Here is a 27639-nt window from a genome sequence, read left to right on the forward strand (position 1 = left end):
GCGGCCCCGCCGCCCCGTCGGAGCGCACCGGGAGCCCCGAGGAGGAGCGGCCGCGGCGCGGTGATGGGTCTCGGAGGGGAGCCCGGCGCCGCCTCCTCGCTTCTGGGCAGCGGGAGCCCCTCTTCGGCGCAGGGCAGCTGAGCCCCGCTCGCTGCCGAGCGCGGGACGAGGTTTTACCGCTCGATTCCCAGGATCGCCGCCTCCAGCCCCGAGCGAGCCTCGGCCGCCGGCCGCGGATTTTACGTCTGGTCCACCCCGTCCGGGCGGAGGCTGTCCGGGAGGCTCGGCGGGGAGCCGGGAGCCTGGAGCCGGGCCGCGGCGTGCGATGGATTGAGGCGTGCCCGGCTGCGCCCCGAGCCCGGCCCCTCGATGCGATGGGCAAGCGGGGGCTCTTCGGCACCCTCTGTTACCTGATGGTCAACGCGCCCCTGCTCTTCGGCGTGACCGGTGAGTGGGGGGCTGCCGGGGCCGGCACCGGCAGGGACCCGGGGCGGGAGGGCGGCGGGGGCGGCTGGCAGCAGTGCCTCCGGCCGGGGGCTTCCCCGGAGGACCGGGAGGGGGAAGGGAGTTCAGGCCCCCGTCAAACCTCTCCTGCCCGCTGGAGCCGCGGCACCGGCTTGGCCCGGTGCGGGGTGCCCGGTCCGCCCGAAAGCGCTCAGCCCCTGGGCTCCGGCAGCTCCCACTCACCGAAAAAGCCTGGTCTTGGCTTTGAACCTCCCGTTAACCAGCCCTTGTCACTCTGTCTTCCCCTCCCAGCTACCTTTACCGAAGTTCCCAAAGATGTGACTGTTAGGGAGGGAGATGATATTGAGATGCCTTGTGCTTTCCGAGCCAGCGGATCCACCTCGTACTCCTTGGAAATCCAGTGGTGGTACCTTAAAGAACCAGCCAGAGAACTTGCACACGAATTAGCCATCAGCGTCCCCGGCAGCAGGAGCAAGGTAACGCGGTGCTGTGGAGACGTGTCTGTGCAGCGTGCGCACAGGGTGGTCAGGATGGACCCCGCGGTCCCAGAGAGGAGAGCGGGTACCGCAAGCAGGTGGAAGCACCGGGACGGGGAGGTTGGGGCATGCACCGGGGGGCTTCACCCCAGAAAAAACAAAACAAAACAACCACAAAAAAAAAACCACAGTGCTTTAAGGATCGTAAATAGAAAACGCTAAATGTCCTGCTACAAAATCGGCAACGAAGACTCGAGAGAGGCAGTCAAAAGTAGCTGTAGTTTGAAGTGGGAACGAGGAAAACAAAGTGCTGCTGTGAGCTCTGTTGGGAATCGCCATAAGAGGTGGGAGAGCCTCTGTCTGCACCCTGATAGCAGATAAAGCCATGAGGGAAACACCTCTCTGCCTTCGGATGTTACATACATCTCAGTCTGAATATGCAAATGCACACGGTTTCTTGGGCTCTCATACGCATCTCTGTCCGTACCTGGAGCTTGGCAAGACGCTTCCACGCAGTTGGGTGAAGAAATTAAAATGCACAGAGTTCAATCTCGCGTGTCCCCTCCCCTAGCAAGCCGCCCGGCTGGAGGGCAGGCTCTGCTGAGAGGCACTCGGCTGCCTTTCCCCAGGTCGTGCCGCAGCCCCCAGCCCTGCTGCGGCGATTTGGGGTGCCAGCCGTGCAGCGCGGGGCACGTCCTGCCCGGCCCCGCAGCAGCCGCCTGCACCAGCTGCCCTCCACGCTCCGCTTGTTTTCCTGCAGCGCTCGGATAGCGATGCAGAGCAGAGCGTACCGCCTCTGAGCTAATGCGGTGCCGCCTGGCTGGGGAAAGTGTAAGTCACTTGTCAGGCGGGGAAATAAATCGCTCAGATTTAAACGTCTTCTTTAACCTCCTATAAACGCCGTGAGTTGCTTTCACAATAAACGATGACAGGCTGTGCCTGCGGGATGACGGCCGGCTCCCCAGGAGGCGCATCCCGGGGCTCCGAGGCGCCGCTCGGTGCCGGGGTGGGCACGGGCCGGAGGGGCGGCACGGCGTGCAAGGGGCGATCCTCGGGGGCTCTCGGGGCTGTCCCCCGGGCTGTGGGCAGAGGAGCGTCTCGGGGATGCGCTGCCGGAGCTTCCTCTGATCCTTGTCCTTCTCCGTTCCCGCAGGTGGCAAACAAGGATGCAACGAAAATCAGCGTAAGTGCAGCTGGGGCTGGGGGGCGCGCACCCCTCCCGTACACGTCGGGTCCCGCCTCCTCCTCCTTCACCTCTTCCTCCTGCGGGAGCCCCTCGCACGGCCGGGGGGGGGGGGGGGGGGGTGGCCGGGCCTCTCGAGCACCCCTCGGGGGGGCCTCAGCTCGGGGGGCCGGGCCGGGTGCTGAGCGGCGTCGGGGCGCTCTCTTGCAGACGGTGCGCGTCCAGGGCAACGACATCTCGCACCGGCTGCGGCTGTCGGGCGTGCGGCGGCAGGACGAGGGCGTCTACGAGTGCCGCGTGGCGGACTACAGCGCCGACGAGACGCAGGAGCACAAGGCCCAGGCGCTGCTGCGCGTCCTGTCCCGCTTCGCGCCCCCCGACGTGCAGGCGGCCGAGGCGGTGTCGCACATCCAGAGCGGGACGGCCCCGCGCCGACACGGCCCCGCCGCCAGGGCCACGCCGGCGCCCGGGCCCGGGCCCGGCAAGCGCCCGCCGCCCCCCCCGGCCGACGGGCGGCCCTCCGCCGCCAGCACCGCCGCCACGGCCTCCTCGTCGGCCTCGCCGCCGCCCGGGCAGGCCGCCATCCTCCGGCAGCAGCACGGGTCAGGTAGGGCGCGGCGGGGGCCGGGGGGACGCGGAGCGGGCGTGAAACGGCCCCCGAGGGCGGGACGCGGGGGGGACGCAGCCCGAAATGGCTTCGGGGCGGCAGCATCGCGCTGGTGCTGCTCGGCCGCCGGTGTGTGCTGCGGTGGGGAGGGCCCGGTGCCACGTTGCCGTGCTGCGGCTAGGCGTGGGAGGGAGCTGGAAAGCTCCGTTTACGCTACTGACAGCAAAGTGTGGGACGATGAATGCAGAGTCTTAAATCTGCGTTGCAAAGGTACTGCCAGCCGCCTGGTGCTGCTCCTGCCGAGGTGGAGCTCCTCGCAGCTCACGTCGAACAAACGCCTCTGCCGAGTCACCTGTGGGAGAAGGGGAGCAGGCACACCGCCACACCGCACCGGCTGCGCAGGGAAAGCCCCGAGCTCCCCTCGCTGCTTGGTCTCTTCTGACGCAAATTCATAATCCTCGAGCAGGAATATTCACACTTCTTCCTGGCACCTCTCCACTCTCGGAGCAAATGTTTGCAGGTTTTTGCTCACAGTGAAGGAAAACTGTCACTCATGGTCCGCTGTGACCTGCTAATGCTTTATGGGTGCAGTGTTTTCCCTGGTTATGACCTTTTGCTCTTTGTGAAGAATTTGGTTTGTTTGTCAGGTAGAAGTTTATGTGAAAATTAGGTTTTACTGTCTGTTATTCCTAAGACTGTAAGTTACGTGTTCACTGGTAACTAGTGCAAGGCAAAGTGATAATTCCTGAGGTGTAGTTACAGATGCCTGGGGCACATCAAAAAGTTCTGGTTGCTTTTGCTGAATTCAGTGACCACAACAAATGAACCCAATGCCACAATACATCTGTTCTTTCCTATTGGAAAGACCAGCTGTCCTCCTCAGAGCCCAGGGCTGGTGACTGTTTTTGTGTTTCTTCATTCCTCTCTCCGATAGTGAGTATTCTTGCAGTGTTTTCTGTGCGAACGACAGAAGTTTCATTTAGGATTTGCAGTGCTGTGCACCCTGCCTGCTGCACCCGGAGCTTACATGGTGCATACAAACTAAAAACAGGACGATGGAAGCTCTGTGGGCTCAGCTCCATCTCAACAGATGGATGTGAGCGTGTGCTGCCAGGACAGCATGTCGCATATGTCTGTTAGGGCAGGACCCCTGCCCAGAGCGTCTAAGCTGCTGTCTGTCCTGGTATTTTACATGTCTGTGCTTCAGGGATGTGGTACGGCTGCATCATTTCTAGGCTTTATTATGTATTGAAAATATAAGCATTGTGGTCAGCACTGGACACAATGGAGTGACATCAATCACTAAAAAAGGTGGTGAAATTCAGGAGGGTATTTTGTGGGGATCTCCAGATGGAAAGTGATGCAAAGAGGGCTGCAGCATGGCTAAAACAAAGCCTCCTGCTGTGCCACCGCTGTAGTGCTGGCTGGCAGCTGCCAACACTGCCACGCTGTGGCGGCTTCCCTTCAGGGACAAAGCTGAAGGTGGCGTAGGGAGCACGCGACTCTTGCTGATGTTATTTAATTTAGTAAGCTATAAACCAGCAACTGCCCTTGTCTCTGTACAAGGGAGGCAACTCCTTTTGTATATTTGCTATGGTTCTCTGTGAAAATAACATCTTTTTACACTGCTTAAATCAAAAAACCCAGATGACAGGCTTCTGCTTTGGCTTACTGTAATTTCTGTGTTTGTGGCAGCTGCCTCTAAGTACTTGCAAATAAAGCGTCAGCCCCAGCATGGCTCAGGAGATTGGCAACTGGAAGACTTGACACTCAAATCTCCCAATTCGGGTGCCTTCTGGTCCAGAACTGTCTGAGCCTTACTACCAATGGATGTCTCTCTGGTTGCTTTGGTAAGCAGATTGCTGCTTGCTGCCCCCATCCCCGGTGTATTTAGACAGACTGCGCTGGGCACTTAGTTTGAAGCAGAGAGAGATGGCTTGGTGTGGAGACAAGAAACGGATTTATCTACCCTAGATGAGAAGTGTCTCTACCTATCCAGAATAAATATATACTAATGGATAAAATGCCAGTGTGGAAGTCAGTATGATGAGGAACCGCAAGGGTTTTGCCTGCTTTGTGGGGAAACGGGAGGCTTGGATCTCCAGCACTGTCACTCTGATGGGATAAGTACTAAACTTCCTTCAAAATGTCTTAAAAGAAATGGCATCATCATGCTTCAGAGTTCCCCATTTGTATGGTGAAGTGGTGTTTTTTAGAGCTGTTCTAAGTGGTAGTTAATTTTCTCCATAAAGAATTCTGTCTCTTTATAGGAAATATTTTGTCTGTGGTTGTTTGTTTGTTTTTGTTTTTGTTTGCTTTCTTTTTTCTGTTAACTGGAAGCCCTGTTTCAAGTCCACCCCCTCAAAGCAGTGTAGCAGCTGGCTTTCAACAGAGTAGGGGACCGTAAGATCAAACCAGGTATTTGCTCACATATGGTGTATGAGACTGCAGGACCTGGTCCTGTGTTGGTGTATGGATTACAGACATGCATAGTGGCATGTTACGTATACCTCATCAGCATACTTTGAGCACAGTAGCACAGATGCAGATAAGTACTTGCACCAAATCTGTGTGGAACAATTGAATCATTTCATACAATTACTCTCAAAAGTCTTTAGCATTTGTAAGTCTTCATTGTGCATGGGGATATTTCTTCTGCGTAAAAGTAGAAATGGGCTCAAACAATGTGTTTGCTGTCAGTGATTAAGAAACACCCTCATGTAATAATACACTGGAGAGCTCTGCCTAAAAGCTGATGGCATGGCACTAGCTACTATTTCCTTGATTAATTGCAATCTAATCCTATTTTCATTGCAATAGTTCAATATGTTCAGTGTAGCAAGATAGGGTCTGTACGTGCTGTATTTCAATAAATGCGATTATAGATCAAATGCTGCTTTCAGATGTGCCTGCAGGGCTCTTGTTGACTTCGGTTGGAGTCCCAGTCATGCATGCACTGTGGAAAAATGTGATTCTTTACATCTTCTTGTTGAACTGAAACATGAATTTATTAGAATAAATGTGTCTGTCATTGAGATGCTTTAAAGAACATTGAGTCCCGTCTGACAAACCAGGTCATAAATGGAAAATCCATAGTTTGGGACAAGTAATCTGAAATCATATTTGGTAAAAAGTTGTGATCAGCATCACAGTGTATAAGGGGTTAGATCTGATGTGACAGACAAACTGCCCAGTGTGCTAGAAGTGTCAGCTGCTCAAATAGAACGTTATCGGTAATGTTTAAACTACAGTATGAAAACTCAGTGCTGTGATCTCATGAGATCAAAAACATTACAGCTCATCTGTCATTAAGGTAGACTAAAGTAGAAACTGAAAACATCTTATTTAGACTGCAAGGAGGTAAAGGTCTGCTGGTAAGGTCATTGTTTTTAATACTGTTAGAGTTCTCCATGTGGCTCTAAAGGAGAAGAAATGCTTAGCTTTCAAATTAAATACTTGTATGCAAATTGAATCTTTATGGTAGGAATAAAAACAGGGTGAGCAAGCAAAGGACTGCATGTAGTGCTAGTATCCTTGGAAGTGTTCTTGGTTTTTACAGCATAAATGGGAGGAATAGGAGAGGGACTTTCTGTCCCAGGAAGTTCTTAGTCCAAATGAAGAAGAGGATGGACACATGGCAGGAAGAGCAATGAGTGAGTTTGTCAAGTGTGTGGTGGCTGTGAAACTAAACACGGAACGTTAATTTCCAAATCTCCTAAATCTGAGTTCAGTGCGTTAGTCATGAGCCTGACCTTGTCATCTGTTAGCTGAGGTAATAACCAGGATCTTTGCACTGACCTTCGGGGAGGCAGATTGGCTGTATTATATGCTACCAAGTGGTCTCCAAAATGAGTGCCTGTGTATTTGCTTGGGGGCAATTTTTAGTTTAACTTCTGAGCAGAATTTAGATCAGACGTTGCAGCTTCCAAATTCCCTTTTATTTGTTTGATCTCTAGCCACAAAGCTCTGAAGTGAGAGCTTTAAATAAAATAAACAAAGATGGGAGTGTGAAACAAGAAACTGTGCTTCATTATGCTTAGAGTGCTCTAGGAAGGACAGAGAAACTCATGTGTTATGCAGAGATGAAGTGTTCACAGCAAGGAAGAAAATAAGTCTTCACTTCATGCCTATCCTCCCGCCCCTCCCCCCAAGCCTTTTATGTCTGATGCGGAAGGAAGTTTGCTTGTGGGCTGTATGGCCTGAGATAATAAAGCACCAGGTCCCAGTTCTGCAGTCCCTGTGCATGAGCAGCTCCCAGTGATGCTTGGAAGAATGGTGCATGCACAAAGTCGAGCTGTGGCAGCCCACCTTGAGGCAGGAGACCACATTGGGAGCATCACGCCTCCACTGGGGACTGGGAAGCAGCTTTGCTGCTGGTGGTGGCTTTTATTTTTTGGTTGGTTGTTTTTTGTTTTTGTTTTGAGTTTTAGAGATGGGAACGTAGTTTCTTGATTATGGTGAGCTGTGGCTTGTTGGAGGCTGTGGTTGAGTTTGGATTAACTTTTCGGTGAGAATTTGGGTCGAGGGCTCTTCTGGCTCTGTCAGAATTTGAGTGACTGTGCATGCTAGTCTGAGCAACAGCCAGTACAGGTCATTTGTCTTTAATAGATGAGCTTTTCACAAAACAGCAAGAAAGGGAAGTCTCTTTTTTGTTGTACAGCTTAGGCTCCCATCTCTGTAATGTCTGGATCTCCTTCACTCCCCCCATGCTTTTTATGAGACCATGAGACATACCATAGCTGTTTGTAGTTAAATGCAACCGGGGTCACATCACATTTTCCTTTACATTAAATAAAGTAGCAAAATACAGAGGCCAGAACTGAATTATCAGGCTGACCTCCTAAATGTCACTGGATAATAAACACGCAAAAAGAATTCTCATTAAATACACATCACTGGCACTTCAATATCTAGGCAAATTAGACTCCTTTGGGGACAAGTGAGGTCAAATATCTTATTTTGTGTGTGTGTAGTATGGATTAATTCTTGAACTGGACAAAAAAGACAAAAAAGACTGGTACGGAATAGACAGGGATCTCCTGGAAGGAGTCCAGCGGAGGGCCACAAAGATGATACGGGGCCTGGAGCATCTTCCCTATGAGGAAAGGCTGCGAGACCTGGGTCTGTTCAGCCTGGAGAAGAGAAGACTGAGAGGGGATCTCATCAATGTGTATAAATACCTGAGGTGTGGGAGACAGAGGGATTTCGCCAACCTCTTCTCAGTGGTTTGTGGGGACAGGACAAGGGGCAATGGCCACAAGATGGAGCACAGGAAGTTCCGCACCAGCATGCGAAAGAACTTCACGGTGAGGGTGACGGAGCACTGGAACAGGCTGCCCAGGGAGGTTGTGGAGTCTCCCTCTCTGGAGATATTCAAGGCCTGTCTGGACGCCTACCTGGGCAGCCTGCTCTAAGGAACCTGCTTTGGCAGGGGGGTTGGAGCCGATGATCTTTCGAGGTCCCTTCCAACCCCTTTGATTCTGTGGACAAAAGCACGAACTGCAGTAGTGTGTCACCTCATTACCTAGGGCAGAAACAAGCTGTGCTAGGGTGTTTCTGTACTGTGGAAATGCAGTTTATTTGAGTAACCTCCTTTGAGTGATTCTTGCTTGTTTCTTGGAGGACAGGACAGACAAAACCGTACTAACCTATTTTATGAAAGCCTGTGTGATGTCCTTGAAGAAATTTGATTATTAGTTGAACTTCTTTAATATCCTTAAGTTATTGATGAGAATACTAAAAACAAACAAAAAATGAAAGCAACGAAAGGAGTGTTGCAAGTTATTCTAATAGATGTAGTAGCTGTATGTAAAATTGGTTTAGACTTTGGTATGAGATTTCACATTTGTGAGTGAATCACAGAATCATCTAGGTGGGAAGAGACCTCCAAGATCACCGAGTTCAACCTCTGACCTAACACTAACAAGTCCTCCACTAAACCATATCACTAAGGGCTACATCTAAACGTTTCTTAAAGACCTCCAGGCATGGTGACTCAACCACCTCCCTGGGCAGCCCATTCCAATGCCTAACAACCCTTTCAGTAAAGAAGTTCCTCCTACTATCCAACCTAAACCTCCCCTGGCACAACTTTAGCCCATTCCCCCTCACCAGGCACGTGGGACAATAGACCAACCCCCACCTCTTTACAGCCTCCTTTAAGGTACCTGTAGAGAGTGGTAAGGTCTCCCCTGAGCCTCCTCTTCTCCAGGCTAAACAACCCCAGCTCCCTCAGCTGCTCCTCCTAAGACTTGTTCTCCAGACCCCTCACCAGCTTCATCGCCCTTGTCTGGACTTGCTTGAGCACTTCCATGTCCTTCTTGTAGCGAGGGGCCCAAAACTGAACACAGTACTCGAGGTGTGAAAATATTTTTTTAATGGAAATTTGTGTGATGAAGGCTGAGTGCACCCGTGTGTCTTTTTGCATGAACAAACAACATGTAGGACAAGAATATACATGTACAGTGGTTGGTGGGCTTTTTTTTGGTACAGTTTTCTGATAGGTTGCAAAATGGAGCCTGAGTTTGAAGTACAAGCTAACAGTCTGTATAATATGCAAGAGAGGCAGAGAATTGTTATGTCTTCACCACCTCTGATGCAGCTTTACTGATGTATGATCTAACACTTGAACTGTGTTGTAGATTATACAGTTTCCGTATATTTTAAGTGGCATGCTTAGCAGTCATAGCACTAAGGAACATCGAGGCAATCGTAATAGGACTGGTTTTGAGAAGGATACTGATCATGGTGGTCTGTAGTTGAAAAGCAAACATAAAGCAGGAGCTGCCAGGGAATGAATATTACGGCAATCCTGTCAAGATGGTGTTTCAGTCTGACAGGGCTGTACTGGTAATAAGACGGGTTTCTTCAGGGTTTTGATTTAGCATTGCTAAAGCAGTGGGAATGCTGGCAGGTTTGCTATGGCTGTTTATTACGTGTTTTTTTTTTTTAAATTAGATAATGGCAGAGCAGTGCCATAAGTCAATAATAAACAGTTCAAATAGGTTTGCATTGGAAAAAATGGGGTTGTCAGTGGAATGGTATTATTTGTCACAGCAGCAGTTAACAACCAACTATTTTATATTGCTAGGCTGTTATCAGTTGGGAGGCAATTTTATTAGCTGGAAAGCGGCAGTTTGGCAGAGCAGCAACTGTGCTCTGTGGAGAAGTCAGCATGTCAGTAGTCAGTTGGCAGGTCGCTGTGCCCCGGCTGGAGAGCGGTGCTGCGCTAGCAGAGCTTGCGTGGGATGCCCAGTGCTGCTGGGGTGTCTGGTCTTACCCTGCATTTGTACAGCTGTGGCTAAGAAGCAGAGCATCATTCTGGTGCCTGCTAGGAGCAGCAGCTAGCTTCGACACAAGGCAGAGCACAGTCAGTAACTCCTCTGATAGCCATCCTCGTCTGTTGGTTGTGTTATTGGCTGTTGGTCATGTATAAAATTCACCCCTTATTTGTACTACTGTGTGCATTTTAATATCAGACTTCTAATCTGAATCCCTCTCATGCCAAGGACCTGGAGATTTTACATACAGGAGGGCACTGAGGAATATTCCGTGTCCACAGTTACTCCATGTAACCCTCTGCTGGCTTAGTCTGTAAAGGTTTGCCTCTCTTAGGCACGGCAATGTCTTCATTTAGCTAAGATCTAGCAAGTAGCAATCGGTGGAAAGGTTTGGAGGGTCTTTGTGGGTTGCACACAAAATGTCCTTGTTCGTTTATAGCAAAAAGGTGATCCCTTCTTGACACAAATTACAGGCTCTGCTTTTTTCAGGTACTCTCAGTACAGCATTTTTCCTTGCATCGTCATGTTTTCTGCTAATGTCTTAGCTCTTTTCTTTAAGTATGGATAAGATGAGGTTATTTTTTGGAAAAAAAAATCCTTAGATAATCTGCACTTTTATCAGTTTAGCTTTAGTAATTCTGATTGGAATAATAATTGCAACTACACTGGCAGCTTGCTCCTAATCGTAATCAAATCAAAAATACTCTAAAAGACAATGAAGTGAGAACTGATGTGTCTTGTTCTTTACTTCTGGGTTGCAAATGTTTACAACATGTATCACATCTGCAGAATGTGAAATCGATGTTTCCATCTAGTGTGATTTTTATTGCAAGTCTTTTCTGAAGTGTTGACTTCTGGAACTCTGACCACATTACTATCCAGCTTGCATGCTTTTTGTGACTTGGCTTTTTAGTTCTCCTGCTTATAATGAAAAACTTGAGAATATGGCCCAGGCTCAGATCAAAGCTCAGTAGCTGAAACCCTAATCCCAGCATTTTTAGTCTGCCTCATGATTTGGGTTACTCGAGCTGTTGGTTTTGCTATTTGTGCACATCAGTATGCTGTGGAATTGCTCACGAAGTAGTACTGAAGAAGGATGTGCAGGGCTGGACGCTCATTTACCACCTAAACTACCACTAATGTAGTTATTTATTTTTCTGTATGTTTTAGCTCAAAATTCATTTTTCACCAAATCATATTACAAAAAATTGTGTATCTCTCATTATTCAAGTGTCAAGCAGTAAATTAATGGTGCTTGATTTTTTTTTAGTTTTAGATCATGGAGTTGCAGAAAATTCCAGAGTGAAATAAATTCACAGTTGCATGTTTCGGGTCTCTACCATCAGCTATTTGGAGTCTTTACTTCCCGTCAAGCAGAGGTCATCTCACAGATACCAAAGCAGAAATCTGTTTATGGGAAGGTGCTACAAAGTAGAGACCAGCTGCAGTAGAGACTGGCTTATTTAAATTCAGACCAATATACCGTATTTAGGCTGTATAATCCATATGGAATGAATGACTCCTCAAGTTTTCAGGACACGTTGCACCCTGACACTGTCCATAGCAGCGTTTCCTTTTGGAGCTTGTTATAAATCAGTGCTGGTCTTTTCTTGAAGCTTTTCCTTAGTTTCTCCAAGAGCAGGTACTGCGAGTGGTCAGGTGGTTCATTTGGCTGGCTCCAGTTCAGGACAGTTCCCACAGAACAGCCACTCGGGGGTCTGGCTCCACGTGAGCCAGCTCAGCGGCCGCTCCGTCAGCGCTCGGGACACCACCTTAGCTCAATAGGCAAGTTTCATAACTGGATTGAGGCTTTCAGTAAGACTGACTGCTCTGGATGTCTTTGGCTGCCACAGGAGGGAAGACGGTATGCTGAGGGAAAATGTGCCAACTGTTCCCCATATTCCGTGTCCGAGATGAGTTTTTACCAGCCTGTTTTAAGAGAAATGTCATGTTTTCCCGGCAACCTGAAAAGTACAAGAATTTTTGATAAAGGTAGAAGTATTTCTTGCTCTCTGCTTGGTATGCATTTCCACACATTCATCAAATCAAATCCACTGCTGTAACTATACCCCCCTTTCCGTTTGTTAGTGGCCTTAATGAGGTTTGGTTGAAATGAGCTCTAATGTGATCAGAAATCCACTTCAATAATTACAATTGCCTTAAGAGACACAAACCCAACTCCTGTACCTGCTCCTGTCTCCCTCCTATTCCATGGGCGCTCAGGCAGACTGATATCCAGCAAAGCACTGCAGTACTTCAGCAAATCAAAACTGCAGAAGGAATCTTTTTCTCTTCTACACTTTGTATCAGAACCAAACTTTTCTATCTGCATCATTTCCTTGCATGACTACACACTCCTCTCCTCGCAATCTGATTTTTTTTTTATTTTCTCACCTGTCCATAGCTGTATGATATATGTGACCTAGTTTTCACAGAATGTGTTAAAGCAGGGACTTCAGGGTATTCAAGAGCGCTTAAGTATGTCAGTAGACGTGTACAGGGAGCTGGGAGATGCTGTTTCACGAGAAAACAAGATTCCCCTGGTCTCCGTAGCACTGCTGTCATGCCTCTCAAAATACTGCAATTCCCATGCCTTTTCTGCTACCTGTGCTGTAGATTACCACTGAAGCACCAAAGTCATGTCCTAGATGGGCTTTTTCAGATGTGACATAAGGAACAACCAAAATTTAAGAACCAGGATGCTACACAGAATTGTATTTATTCCTTAAAGAAAGATGCTTATTTTTCTGCCTGTGCTGGAAATGGCATTGTGCTGCCCTTTATGCAGCCTCTGGGGAATTATCCAGCCTGTCGTATGTCACCGCCACGTTCATTCACACGAGTTCGGTCCAGCACATACACAGATACAGGTATGGGCAAACATCAGATCATTTCAGGAGGACTGTATACTCCAAATGAAAATACAAATCTTATTTGAAATATTAAAACCTGTTGGCTTTCCAAAACTAGGAGTAGCTTTCAGTTACCCTTGCTAGAGGGTATTTTGGCAATTAATTTCTAAGTAGAGGCCTGAACATTGTACTGGGTTTCTTAAAAGGGAAGGCAAACAAAAAGCGTAACTGAAAAGATCTAAAATGATGACGAAATTGTACAATACTACTCATGTCTTCTGGCTAGTAAAACTGGTTTCTGTTTTCTGAAGATTTTGAGGCTACAGTAATAGTTTCACCCTGGTGATCTAAAAGTCTTGATGGCTTGGATGAAGGAAGAGAGCAGGATCACTAGTACATACCTGCATCGGTGCATAGAAATAAATACATGCTGACTTCCATGAAGTGTTTTTTTAAGATGAGTTATGGAAGGCTGTTCCAAAATTCAGCCAATCATGAACAAAAATGTGTAGGGGGTAGGAAACTAATTTTGTCATTATGCCCTTTAGGCAGGTTCAGTGGTGAGCACATCCCATCCCATGCAGTTGCTTATAAATATGCAGGAGGTCACCATTGCCAGAATTAGCAACATCAGGAGGTGCCTAGAGTTTGTCTGGGAGTGTGTGCTGAAGTTAGCACAGGCTCTGGGTGCACTTCTGCATGCATTGGAGAAGCAGCCCTTGGTGAGCAATAGGAAGGCAAAGGCACCAATCCCGCAGTGTGCGTTAAAAACCACGATAGCAAAACTGTAGTGTGAGTCGTGCTGCAGGTATCTCAGAGTGGAAGGCAGCTTGTAAGATGCAGTTTCAAACTGTGGAGTAATTCTGATGTGCTATAGCCATTATCTCTTCAGTTCAGTAAGTGTATAGTGACTTTAGTAATGGTGTCTTTTTAATTAAAAACTTCCAAGAAGCTCTTAGATCTGAAGTTTGGTGAAGTGCTCCAAATTTATGTCAGTGAGAGAATTTGTTTTATGTAAGAGGTTATTTGCCTGTAATGATCCGTGACCAACAACCCATATAAAACCTTATTTTTTCCAGAGATACAATAGTAGGAGTAGTTTCTCCAAGAATATCTCTTGAGCACAGTCTAAAGTTTCTGGACTGAAAGAATAAATCAATGTGTATGGTCAGTTTGGTCGCTGACCTCTTAATGGAATGCCAGGTTTTAGAGTTTTAATTGAACATTGGTCTGTAAGGAAACGGGCTGAGGCTCACAGTGTCACTGCATAAAAGCCAGTACAGAGAAACGGGTTAGTGATACTACCGGCTGGGGTCTCAGTTCCATCTGAAAGACATAGTCAAATTTTAGGCATTATATAATTGTTCAAGGAAAATAAACTATTGGTATCTTTCGGCTTTTTACTACAACTGCCCCTGCATCTTGCTACCATCGCAGAGAGGAACACAGGTGACTGTTCGTATTCTTTCTAGGAAGAAGAATAGGAAGCGGCTGGAAACTGTGTTCTGGCCATTGGTTAAATATAGCTTGTAGAATAATCATCCCATTTTTAACATGTGTCACAAGTCAGTTGGTTAATTAATGATTGTTTTCAATTGGATGAACTGCTTTAAGTCCAACTTTGATGAATGCTTGCACAAAACAAATTATTAAATAGAAAACTACAGTAAAACATTATTATGTTGTAAATCCAGAAGAAGGATGAGTGATGCCAAAGAGCAATTCACCATACATGAACAGAACAATTTGTTATTGTTCTACTTAGTGCTAGACTTTCCCTTTAAGCCATGTGCATATAAATAATTTAACAGCAAAAATGTAAATCTGTGTAGTGGTGAATAAGCTTACAGAAACAAAACATCAAATGAATATTCAGAACATAAACGAAATAATTTCTTTTAAGTACTTGTACTTTTTAAGTAACTGTATTCCTGATTTAAAGTCTCTGGATAGTAGCGCTCTGTTCTCAAATCTGGGTCAGATTTCATGTCCAGACCCTGGTGATCAAGACCACATTCTGTTTATTTTCATCTGCAAATGTAGCAATGACAAGTTTTAAACTATTGCAGTAAAAGTAGAATTGAGGTAACTTAAGTCTAGCGTGTTTATAAACAGTACTAGCTATAATGAAAATGGTTCAGGTTAACTAAGCAGGGAGAAATTAATGGAAATTGTTTACCCTCTGCTTTTGTTGAGAGGGAAGAGAATTGTACTGTTGTGTGTATCTGCTTCTACTGCCTGAATGTATTAGAGCAGAATAACACCAAACTGGTATGGGGAAAAAAAGAAGAAACTTGTAGTTGGTGTTCAGTAAGAATAACTGCTTTAAAATAATTTTTAAAAATACATTTTACTTCTATTTGACTACTAAGAGACTTTAACAGACTTTGAACTGAATTCTGCTGCCACATTCAGAAGATGGAAAATGTAAGTTAAAAATAACAGCAATTTTTGCAAAGAGAAAATTAAAAAAAAATAGATTGTATTAATTCACAGTCCTGCATCGAGATCTAAACTAAACTGGTACATAAAGTTAGAGCTGGAATGATTTTGGGCAGTAGACACAGAGTGTTGTGACTAATACTGCTTTCCATCCAAAATACAGGCAATCCTAACCTGGTGTCCTTGCAGCCCTCCAGCATGATGGTTGTAAGAGCACTCAAGCTGCAAGAGTCCATCGCTCCAGGTCCAGTTCCTTACAGTGTTTCCAGGGGAATTCCCCCCTTACAGAAGTGCAACATTTCCTCCAACTGGATTTGTGGTCGAAAGAACAAGCTGAGCTTTGGCATGGAAAAATAGGTCCTTGTGACATTTAGGTTTGGGCATAACATTAGCCAAGGCCAGATCTTCACTGCAGTGGTGGGCAGGTGTGGAAGGGGCAGAAATTCAGCACCTGCGAGTTGTGTGCAGCTGCCAGGAGTGTTGGCTTCTTGCAATCCCTGGGCACAGCAGGGTGGCACATGGGGACCAACCTGGGCTGGCGTTCTCGCAGCTGTGCCACGTCCCAGAAGCGAGAAGAGCCATCTGACAGCTTGGAAATGAGGATGTGTTGACTGCAAGTATGGGTCTGTGTCAGTGACTGCAATTTGTGAATAAGCAGTCTGTCTTCAGATATCACGTAGCGTGTCAGCCTTAAAGACAGAAGATGGGGGTACTTCAGCCTTTCCATTCAGCAAACTATTTTCTCTCTGTGGTGTAGGTAAATTTTAGGGTTTTATCCTTGCTAAAATTGTAGAATATAATATATTTGTGAATCAACTGTGTATTTCTGAGGAAAAAGAATGAGAGTACATGGTAGCCTCATGCATGTACCTATAAACAAGTGCATGGTGTTTGGAGCCATATCCACGTGCACCAGGGGAGCAATGATCTGAACTGTCCTTGTGCTAGTGGATATGGCCAGTGAGGCTGAGTGTCCTTGGTTCTTGCTAAATCCTGAGCGCTTAGAGCCCTCTCAGAAGACCGTTCTGACAGGCCCACGTGCCACGCAAAACACCAGGCTGCAGCCAGTGGCATCAGGACAGTTCTTTGCCTTGGGGATGTGATAGTACACGGCCAGTTTGTTGGGTCTGGTGTTCTGTGCTGGCAATAGGGTGACAGCCTGAAGCAAAGGGAATTAATTGCATAGAGCCGCGGTGTGCAAGGGTCAGCTGGGTCCATGAGGTCAGGTGGGCACCACCACGCGTCAGCTGGGTGCTCTGCTCTCCATGTGTTCCTGAGACAGATGTCCTGCCTGCCAAAGTCCTTGAGCTGCATGCAGCCTGTGGCAGGTCAGAAGCCTGAGATGGAGTATTTCAGTGTTGCATACATGAAGAGATATTTAAAAAACACAATACTGCGAAGACTCCTGATGCGTTTCCGCTTCATTTCTGAAGAGCCCAGAGATTTCCAAAGAGGTTTGTTACTCATTTCTCAGCTTCTGCTCTTCAACAGGCATTTTGTTTACAGAAAGGAGAGATGTGAGAAATGTTGGGAAGGCTCACACCCGTTCGTGGCAGCCTCAGTCACTGCAGCAGTGGTCAGCGTACTCGCTGCAAGGATCCTCTGCCTTCACTCTCAGTGCAGCAAGGGAACCGCTTACCCTGCCTGCGGGTCTCTAGGGGTGCAGCCTCTTTGCTCTCAGCTCCGTGGGGCTTGGGGCTGGATCCTGGGGTGATGGAGGCAAATCCAAGTTTGTGAGACCCTGCATTGCTGCCTCTGAGCAGCAAGAAAGTTTTGGGGCTGGTGACAGTCTGTCCCTTGTGCTGCCCAGCACCGTGAGTTTTTGTAGCTGTTGTACTGTTTCTGGCATGCTGCTCTTTGTCTTTTTGGAAAAAAAAATAACCTATTGCTGCTTTAACGACCTGAATTTGATTGTGTTTGTTAATTGTTTTCAGCTTTAAAAAGAAAAATCGTGTGTTCATCTTAATAACGTGCTGTTGCTAAGTGGGCAGCCCTTTGCCATGTGTGTCTGCATGCAAGGATTTAATTAAAACCTTAATAACTAAATAATCTCCACATAGTCTAGGCGTCTATGAGATAGCGCACTATGGGGACATTTCTTGAGTTCCTCGGTTGTGCACCACATTACCATGAACTGTTTTTTGATATTGGATAATAATACTCTAGCTTTGCAGGTGAGGCATATATAGATTATGAGGCAGCCTGAACAGTGAGCCCGAGAGCAATGGTGTACTCAGGAACTTTTTGAGGTATTTCCTTTGATCATGGCACAGCTGAGAGACTCACATCTCCTGGAGACCAAGACAAAAGTATTTGCATTAGGGTGCCTGAAGTGAATTTCCTAAATAGAAGTGGCCTTATTCCTTTTTCAAGGATACTGAACATTATTTATTTATTTATTTATTTATTTTTACTTTAACACTTTGAGAAGTGGTTCTGACAGACTGTTCTGGGTAGTTGTCAGTACATTGGGTGTTGATCACTTCTGCTGCCGGCAGCACTGACGGAGCTCTCCCCAGCTGCCTCTGTGTGTACCAGCTGCAGCTGAGGCTCTGGTTGGGCTCCTGCTTCCACACTCACTGGTGGTAATGTCCCGAGGCCACATCAGTCACGGGTGTGCAGCCCTGTCTGTTGTCGTGTTAGTGATGACGAATGTGCTAGTCCCTGTTGCGGGTTTGGAAAGGTGTTGCTGGTTGGCACTTGGGGCCCAAATGGCTGCTGCTGTGGGCCAGCCCAGGCTCTTTTGTGTGGGCTCAGCAGGGTTTGGGAGTGAAAGGCAGTGATCTCTTGTCCTGCTGCACTGCCATTCCAGTATGGCAGAACTTCTCCATGGGAAGAGGCTGTTCTTGCCCCTCAGGGACCTGTCAGAGACCAGGCAGCCCTGGTGCCTCACAGTGCCACAGAGCTGTGCACCTCGGCCCCATGGCTCAGCCCCCTGCACTGGGGAGAGGGAGTGGACCAGGGCACACGGTAAATGCCTCTCTTTCTGGCACAGGTAACAATAATAATCTAAAATAAAAAAAAAAAAATGAGCAAGTACCTTAGTTCAAGCAGCTGTGGGGCAGGGACAGCCTGGTTGGCTGCAGTACGGACCCCGATGCCATTTCTTGGCCGGAGCAAAGGCATCAGGGGCTGCCCCTGCCGGGGGAGCTGTGCCCCCCCTGCACAGCCGCTGGCACCCGCTTCCCTGCGATAGCGGCCGCATCTCCCCTGCGGCTGCTCCCGTGCCGCTCGAGCTTGCCTCATAGCAGCGGGAGCAATCTTGCCATTCGTGTGAAATGACTATAACAGATGTTTCACGTACAACCTCCGTTCTTCTATAGCTCCTATGCACACTTTTAATTTAAAATCCTGCTCTTTCCTATAAAAGGTAAAGAAGATGTCAAGTCTTGCTGTTCCTATTCCAAATGAAATGGGTTCATGTCCTGTTAATCAAGGAGTACAGCCATGGCATTTGTCAGTTCACTTTAAAAGATGGGTGGTTGATACCTGTCATTTCTCAAGAAACTATATACCAGATTAAGTTTTATTTATAGAAATCTCAATTGCTGGTAACTTGGCTGCAGCCAAGTTTAGGCATACCATTAGTGATCCATAATCAGATGACCTAAGTGGAGTTAGACTTGGGAGGGGGAAGAGAAAGCTATCTGAGTTGGATAGCTTGAGGATGCTGTTTTACTACTAAAATTAAGCTTCTGACGCCTGGCTCTGATGTGATAAAAATAAATCTTCCTGTATCTCTCTTCTGCATTTAATCTTCTATATTGGAACAGATTAAAAAAAAAAAAAAAACTCCTTCTCTCCCTTTTCTTTCTTTTCTAGGTACAGGACCTATTTATGCTACAGACCCACTCCTATATGTGTTCCTGTTAATACTGCATAAGCTTGTACATTTATTAGTAAACCACTGATGGACTACTTCCTCCACTACTCCTCAGACAAACAAAAAGGAACCTATTTAAAAACAGGACAAATCCCTGGCAAAACAATACCTACAGTTTTAAGGATGGACAGAAAGAGACTGAAAGAAGCATGATAAATTCTACATGGGGGGAAAAACGTATTTTTGGGGATGTCACAGAAAGTAAACCACATAAAATACTGCATCTAGTTTCCAGACTCTATGGTGTAAAGCCCTGCTCTGTGCATGGCACCTATGATTTCTCTATTTTAATGTAATATTTTTTCTTTTCTGAACCTTTCTTCTGACTCTTCATTTTGCACGAACTGTTGAGCAGTTATCTTTTTGACAATATGTAAAGATGTTGGGTCAAAACCCTTCCTAAGAAAGGAAATATTTTTAGTAGATTGTGTTTAGATTTTTTTGGATTTCCCTTTTTTTTAATTAAATTATTTCTTTTGGAGACATTTTAATTAAAAAGGTACATCTTACCATAATTAATATTCACTGTCAATAATATTTATTTTTAAATGAAGATTGGAAACAAGGTAAGACATTTGTTTATAAACTGTATTGTATATTGCTGAATAACAGTTGAATAAAAAGATTTTGAAATAAAGTTTTTACAGATGTGTGTGACTTTCCCTGTGTCCTGAAGCTCTCCAAGGATTCTCTAACTCATCACAGGACAGAAAGTTGAAAAAATGATGTATCACAGACAAAATAAAATTGAAATCAGTTATGTAATACACATATCCATGTATTACCAAACCCCTTACCGGAATGTGCTGACAGCTGGTCACAGAGTATAGCTACATGTTCCTATGCTGGTACCAGTTGTCTCTGGGCTGTTAATGCAGGAGCTGGTCAGTGTAACAGCGTGAAGCTTCCAAGGTAAGCTATTCTCCAAGCCTCTTTGAAAAAATATGCATTATCCTGGAACTTTACATTATTCAGACTTGGTTCCAGTATTTAAAATATATTCAGATTTTTAAAGTTACACAATTGTCACTTGTTTTTATAGCAAGTGACCTTTCCTCTAATAAAGCAAAGGGCTTTTCTACAGAGGTTCTGTTACTATTTCTCTTAAAAAATGCTTGTTGTTTTTTGATTTTTTTTTAATGAGGTAACAGGATGACTTGGCAAAGAAACACAACTTTCTTTACCTGAATTTAGTGAAGCACTTTGAAATTTCCTCTGTCTGACTGTGATTCTTATCCTGTCATTTATGTAGCATTTTAGAAAGGACCTTAATTGTGGAAGTGGTACAGCTACAGCGCCAGCAGGACTCTGTCTGCAGAAGCTATGGAGCAAAAGCAGGACATGCAGCTTGCCTGATATCGTACCTGAGTCCTCTTCTAGAAGGAGGGTAGGAAGGGATTTTCAATTTCTCAGATGGTCAGAATTGGCTTTTTCTAGTACTGGCAGTCACAGCAAGGGATTTGTGCTGCCTACATCTCCCTAGGTGTGAGAGCAAAGCACATCTGTATTCCATATACGTTACTGCACTGACATAATAAGCCTTCTTGCACTGGGACAAACTCACCATGGGGATCCAAAGGTGATAAAAAATTTTTATAATAATGTTCATCCTGTTAATGCCTGTTGTATCCTTCGGATTGGGAAATAATCCATAATCATCTCACAAAAAGTAGAAGTGCTCTTCAGAAGGACCTGGGGGAGATGGCTTTTGCAAGCCTGGAAGTGAGTGCATCAGTGTGAGACACGGAGGAGTACTGCCCTTGTTTTTGTAAGTACAGGGGGAGGTGAGTCTTTTGTAATGTGAAAGGAAAAGACAGGTAGAAAAAAAGATCTGTGTGTCTGTCCCTGCCTAAATTCATACTGGCATTTACTTTATGGCTGGAAACTTGCTTAAGGACGACTGCTGAATGCAGAGGTATGTGCGGAGCCCGTAATGGCACAGGAGAGCTTATCTTTTGAGTAATCACTGGTAAGCAAAGGGAAACCTGCCTGGGTTTGAACTGTGCGTCCTGGTGGGCTCATCACCACTGCTGTTTTTTCTCAAGGGCAGTAAGTATTCTGCAGTGACTTGTTTTTCTTCCAAGGGAGAGAGCCCAAACACATTTTTTCCACAAGAGGAAGAAACAAATATGTCTAAATTTATCTGAATAAATAGCTGAAGCTTGAAGCAGCAGAGCCTGTCTAGGAATAGTGATGTTTTTATTCAGCTTCAACTGTACCTCAGCATGGTCCGTTAGTAAATAAATCATCTGCTTTGCTCTGGTACTTTCGTTTCATCACTTACAGAGTACATTATGTCTTGAATTGCGTGTTGCATGGTTTGCAGAAAATACGGGAGGAAATGCATCAGCTTGCGTTTGTCCTTCCCCTCATATTGTAGACTGCTGTACCTGCATAGGTACGTGGCAGCACCTGGAAGTTTTGCATGCAATAAAACGAGTAGAGTTATCACGGTCTTTTTGATTTTAATCACATTAATCACATTAAAGGTGAAAAAGTACTAAATCTGCAACTAAGGCTAATTTTTTCTTTTGATTTTTGAGATCACATTTGTGTGCTACTGTAGGAATAACAATTTCTCTATTCTAATTCACTATAAAATGTCAGAACTACTAAACAATAACCTGACCATCTGATGAAAGATCTCTCCTAATGAGAGCAAGAGGCTGCTTTTCCTTCCAGTGAAGAACTGCACACATGCAGGGATAACTCATTCCCAGCACACAGGATATCTTCAACAAAGGAGCAGATTGCAAAGCTAACCTCTACCTTCACTTTATTTTTACCTTCAAAACCACACAGAATGGGTCCTCCAGATTTTCGGGGTTTGGTTTCCACATTTGGGCCAGCTTTATTGCACAACATTTTGCCTATGTTTAGCCCAGTATTTGTGTAGTGCAGGGGAAAAAACTGGCTAAAAAAGGAGGCTGCAGCTTTTGGTACAGTATTTGGTCTGTGGAAAGCACTCAAAGGAATGAGAAATATTCTGATGGAAAAAAAAATTAAAGAATTTGTTGCCTTACTGCTTGTGAGTGCGTTAAGGACTTTTGCTAAAACATCTGTCCTTTGAGAGTGCTCTTTCTTCTGAAAAGGGCAACTGCCTCACTTCTGCTGATTATATTTACAAAGGGCAAAGTGAGTTTTTGCTGTACCCTTAATGGAGAGAGGCTAGTGGCAATTCTTGCTCTTTCATAAATCTCAGCATTCCTAGTGGTGTCTGCTGTCAGAATCGATTAGGAGTAAGTGCTTGGACTGCAGAGCCCTGGAAAGGCGGTGTGTCTCCTGCAGTCCCACGCAGAGCCAGGCAAAAACTCCTCCAGAGCCAGCAGTAGGCTGGGTGCATCCCTGGGCATGGGGGAGACAGCCCCTGCTCCTTAACTCAGGGACAGCACAGTCAGTGGCTCCTCCTGCAAAGCCAGGAGCTGGCTGAGCTGGGAAGCATGAGTGATGGCTATTAGGGGCCAGAGCTGAGTCATCCGTAATACAATCATAAGGAAACACACATTTTTCCTGAGAGAAAATCAATAGAACTTTGCACTTTTCCTTGTAATACTTCCAGCCTGCGCCATCAGCCATAGTTTGCTCACAGTTATACTGCTATAAATTCGCTGCAAGTTAATGGATTTCAACAGAAATGAATGGATTTACAACAGTGTAACAGATCTGATGCCAGAGCCATGCACATGTAAAAATACATGGAACAAAAGTAGCTTTTATTACCACACAGGTGACCTTCAAAATACCAAGGCCTAGCCAAGTAAAAAGCAAAATTATCTACCTAGTTCCTTGTATGTGCCTTTCCTGGCAGAAGACCCAAGGAAAACATGTAAAGCATGCAGTCCTGAAAATAAGCTGTGGGTGGCAAGAAGGCCAGAGACCCACCGAAGAGCAGATGGGCGAGTAAGCGAGTGCATGCTACGATGGACGATGAAGAAGACTGTCCGAATTGTCATTTTTCATTTCCTGCATAAAATATTTGGGAGCCTCATCTCACTCAGAAATAGTAAGTAGATAAATAATGTGCTTCTAAACTTGTGTGTCAAAACTAGGTTGGTTAATGTATGAGAGGCCTCTGTTGCATTTGTTACTACACAGTAAACTTCATGCTTAGCCAGAGGCTGACGAAGTTCATTTATTCATTATCCCCAAACTTCAGGCGGTTATTAGTCAAACTCCCCCAATACATCTATTTAATAAAAAAAAAAAAAAAACAGAAAATTGATGGGATCAAAAATGTTAAAGTCTTAATTAATGCTTTTTAGCAAAGACTGACTGGAGGGGAGTTTGTTGTGAGAATATTAATTTGCAGTGAGTGAGTGCACTGCCTGCTTCTGATGCCCGTCTCCTTCCTGCGAGGGGGAGAGGCTCTCGCAGCCCTGCCAGGGTGCTCAGCCCCTGCTGCCTGGCGAGCTGCTGGTGGGCTGGGACACTGCCTGCGTCACCCTGGGGGCTCTCTGCCACCAGGTGAGAACTAAACAGTGCTACAAGCCCTCGGAGAGCACTAAACCTCCAATACATGCAAATCACTGCTGATTAAGAGTGGAAAACATTCATTTACTGGGAGGAAAGGACATGGGATTTTGTCTTTTTTTCCACAATTTTGGGAAATTGCATGTTGTTTTCGTCCCCCAGTAAGATGCCCTGAGGCAGAGCCTGGGGCTGCATGCATGGGAGGCGTGGGTTTCATCCACACAGAAGTAGGTGCAGTTACTCCATTGGAAAAGTACCTCATCCTAAAACAACGGGAACGAGACTAACGGCGGGGGAAACCCAGCCTTGGCAAGGGGGCAGCAGTGAGGGACTCCTGTGCTGCCCTGTGCTGCTGCAGAGCCCGTTCTCCAGGCATGGCCATGCCTGAGGGGATAGAAAAAAAGGCCAGCACTCTTTCTGGTTTTGTTTTTCAGATCGTATTTCTGAAACCCAGCAATATCTTCTTAAGTAAAAGATGGATTTGACTGTAAATAGAACCAGCCAGGAAAGATCTGGTTCTGTTCTGAATCACTGATAATGCAAAACAGTACTGAAAAACTGTTTGAAGGATCCATGCTAATGTTAATTAAGGGATTGAAATCTCCTGTTTTACCTCTGGTGACTGCCAGCCTTACAATTACAGCAATTATGGACATTCTAAGCAAATCACAGTTATATTAGCAGTCAAATGAAAGAGGACTGTGCTGTAGTTACTTAATGGATTTCCCTATTTGCTGGCTATAGATTTGTCTTACTGTTAAAAATGTTTCTAAAAATCACATATGGAAAATCATTTTCAGCTTAACACAAATGAAATGAACAAGGTCTCAATAAATATCTCAAAAATGCTTAAAGTTCCGTAGAGAATTAAGCTTTCTCTAACAGGACATTTTTCATTTTTACCCTGGGGAAGATGGGAAAGGGGGTTGTTAAGCTATTGTTTGTTTTAGTCCATGACCAAATCTGTCCAAAACTTTAATTCATCTTTGTGTTAATACCTTTGGAATAGGAAGCAACAGATAAATGTCTTTGGGAGTGTTACACTGGGGCGGGGGGGGGGGGGGGGGGGGGGTGGATTGACCCTATAAAATGGGCTCTTTCTTTTTAAACAAAATTTAGCTCTAAATTTCCATGTCAGAGCCTCTTTTTAATGTATATGTTGTAATTCATTTAATTACCCTGGACAGTTGCAAATCAGTGTTTCCAGAGTTGTCAGCATTGATCTTTGTGACTGATACCTGTTAGCGTGTCAGTTATCAGCTGTCTTTGCAGATCTCAAAATGTGTCACTGGCCCCACAGAGAGATTTTCAGCACTGTGAGGGTGCGTATGAGGAAGCTCAGTGCTGGGTCACTGACATCCCCCGTTGCCCTTGGTTTGCCTCATTCTCCGCTCCCAGGAACAACTTGGTTGGTTGCTGTGACCTAGAGATGAGCACTTGGCCAACTGTTAGCAAAGGGTGCAATACCTCAGTATGTCTTGGGACTCATGCCCTCCTATGACATGGGGCAGCCTCGGGCAGGGGGATAGCCAGTGCTCTGAGGAGCTGGGGAGAGCACTAAAAATTAGCTTGGAGAATTAATCCTCTGGGATCTCCAGCCCATCACCAGTGTGATGGTAACGACTGTTTTTCTTCTCAACTTACTGGGATCCCCTTGCACTAAAGCAGGACAGTAGGGGCTGCCTGCCAGGTTCCCACAGCTGTGGCTGGTGCAGCTCAGGAAACCTCTCACCAAAGTGCATGGTTCAGCCTCCTGTGCTATCTTTTGGCAGGACAGCCACCACCTCCCTGCCAGCTTCAAGCCAGCAAGGACAGCAGGAGCACAAGGAAAAGCCACCGTGGTTCCTGAAAGAACCCTCAGCGGCCTCAGGACTTTAAAGCCTGCTTTCCCTATTTAAGCTAAGCAATCCTGTGTCTCCAGCAGGAACTGGGATGTTGTTGAAACAACCCACGTTTTTATTTTATCACACACGAACATACGTTGCTCTGAGCTCTGGAAAGCTGAAAGCACCTACTCAGTGTGCCTTGCTGCTGCTAGGCTGAGCAGCGTGTGAGCCTCGGAGCTGTGCTTGCTTGGGAGTGTTAATAAATCTTTGGACAAGGACATGGGGTGCACGCTTAAATCTGAGTTGGGAAGGAATAACACTAAGTGATGGTCTAGACCGAACTATGCCTGTCAGTGATGCCTGCTACCCTGAGGAAAACTCGAAAAAGTGTGCAAGAGAATCTAAAGGCAACACAGTCAAATGAGACCATGAAAATGTACAATTTGATTAAGGAAACATCAGTTCCTTTATGATCTTTACCAAATACACTCACATTTGTTATTCATTTATGCTAATTCAGTGCAAGACAGTAAAAATACAATCATTCAGTGCTACAAATAATGATAATAGTGTAATCCATTTATTGAGTGCTTGGATATAATTTCAACTTTTATAGTGTAGTGGTATGAAAGTCTCAAGTTAGTTAAATACACAGCAAGGTGCTAATTGCAATCCTGGTTAAAATGAACCTCGGTTTATGGTAAGTTGCTGGTTGAGCTAATGACTTTGTAGAAGAGCTAGCTTCAATTCCCCCTAAAGTCAGCAGCCAAACTCCTTATATAGTGAAATCTTTTATATGACCTCTTTTAATAATTAATAATACTGGCATTTTGGTCTCCAGGGACGTAAGCAGGGTTCGACAAGACAACAAAAACAAAATTAAGTACATACCAGTGCATCGATCAGTTGTGGTTTTGCTGATTTGGCCACCTTGCAGATTTTTCAGCGTGTAGAGAGATGAAGAACAAAGACTCACCTCTGCATCCAGAACTGTGGGAGCTCCAAACGAAAGCAAATAGTAGTTAAGAAACACACACTAGGTACCTGTCAAGATCTGAACTGTAGCATGATTTAATAGCAAGACCAAGTAAATGAAACTAAATCCAGCTTGCTATGGTGTCAAAAGTCTTAAAACTTTTTTCAGTTTTTTTTCAAGAACATGAAATCTCTTTATTAATCTAAGAGTTAATTATTTTGAAATCAGCTAGATCTTACTCTAGACTATAGTATTTCACCAAGACAAACCATCTCAAAAGGAAATAAGTGGAGCTCTGCTCGGTTCAGAAAGTATTTTTCAATGTGGTCGTAACCGTGCATAGAAAAGTCAGCTAAGCTTAGGCTCATTACCCGGGGTAATTCAAACCTTGCCGCTCCAGTTTCTTGGAGCAGAGCAGCACCAGAGAAAGCACTGCTCACGCTTGGTGCCATGCCATGAAAATGCCACATGTTTGACATAGCATGTGTCCCTTGATTCAGTGCTCATCTGTTGCTGCTAGCATTTACAGAGCCTGAGAAAAATATCCACCCGATCTGTTGTTTACAGCCGGGAACACAATTACAAAATAGGGAGGAGGTGGAGGTGATGTGGGAAACTCCAGGGACTGTTTACCTGGGGACACTAAAATTCACCTGCTGTGGGTTCTCTGAAGTAGGAGACAGCCGTGCTGTACAGCCCGCGCAGGGAATGTGCTCAAGTCAGTTCTGTGGTCATGCTGAAGCCATTTGTTTTGATTCGAGCAGCCTGTGTTCCCAAAACAGCTGGCTGGAGCTCAAGGGGACAGCTGAATAAGCAGGAGCAGCATGATTTGCCCATGGCTCAAAGTTTCACTCTGCTGTAGAACAAGCTCTTCTCAGTCAAAAAGGGTGCGTTTTTTCTTCATATGCTGAACCAAATAGCAAAATAAGGTGTTTTCCCAAATAAACTAACTGATAACAATTTTCACAATGCATCTCTACCTAACTGGGGTGCGATGAAGTGCATAATTCAAATGCTATCTAGCCAGAGGGCTTAAAGAAAAGCTTAACTCTCCCTGCAAAACAGAGTGCAATGCTGCTGTGACAACTGGGTATCAGCAGGCTGCAGGCTTTCTACAGAGCAGGTAACATAGGTGCACTACCTGATCGCAGCTTAAATTCTGTCCCCAGTCATGCCTGC

General features: G+C 45.7%; 2 protein-coding genes and 1 long non-coding RNA gene across 13 annotated transcripts in view; 2 read left to right on the forward strand and 1 right to left on the reverse strand.

The window, feature by feature from the left end:
* Window positions 1-202: 202 nt before the first annotated feature.
* On the forward strand, window positions 203-19845 carry VSTM2B (V-set and transmembrane domain containing 2B). The gene is made up of 5 exons (XM_067004425.1): window positions 203-447; window positions 757-941; window positions 2095-2124; window positions 2335-2731; window positions 19128-19845. Exons 1-5 carry the CDS (start codon window positions 375-377, stop codon window positions 19214-19216), a joined length of 774 nt encoding a protein of 257 aa, XP_066860526.1. The 5' UTR covers window positions 203-374; the 3' UTR covers window positions 19217-19845.
* The window catches only part of LOC106039568 (protein C19orf12-like), an 81802-nt gene continuing 63260 nt past the window's right edge, over window positions 9098-27639 (reverse strand). For 4 of the 8 annotated variants that reach the window (XR_010834578.1, XR_007166741.2, XR_007166743.2 and 1 more), the window contains 2 exons: window positions 26376-26483; window positions 13308-21600 (listed from right to left, as the gene is read on the reverse strand). The gene's annotated coding sequence lies outside the window, so the exon portion shown is untranslated. Of the gene's footprint in view, window positions 11976-13307; window positions 21601-26375; window positions 27368-27639 lie in introns of those variants that run through there. The other 4 variants (XR_010834582.1, XR_010834583.1, XR_010834581.1 and 1 more) reach the window with 4 other exon arrangements.
* LOC136791799 (uncharacterized) lies at window positions 19966-26380 on the forward strand. 4 transcript variants are annotated; one of them, XR_010834587.1, is made up of 5 exons: window positions 19966-20100; window positions 20441-20767; window positions 20862-20956; window positions 22916-23191; window positions 25431-26380. It is a non-coding gene; the product is annotated as an uncharacterized lncRNA (long non-coding RNA). The 4 variants fall into 4 exon arrangements; XR_010834584.1 differs by having other exon boundaries at window positions 20441-20956; XR_010834586.1 differs by having other exon boundaries at window positions 20441-20956; window positions 22997-23191.

The sequence above is a fragment of the Anser cygnoides genome, chromosome 12, assembly GCF_040182565.1.
Source record: "Anser cygnoides isolate HZ-2024a breed goose chromosome 12, Taihu_goose_T2T_genome, whole genome shotgun sequence".
Classification (NCBI taxonomy): Eukaryota; Metazoa; Chordata; class Aves; order Anseriformes; family Anatidae; genus Anser; species Anser cygnoides.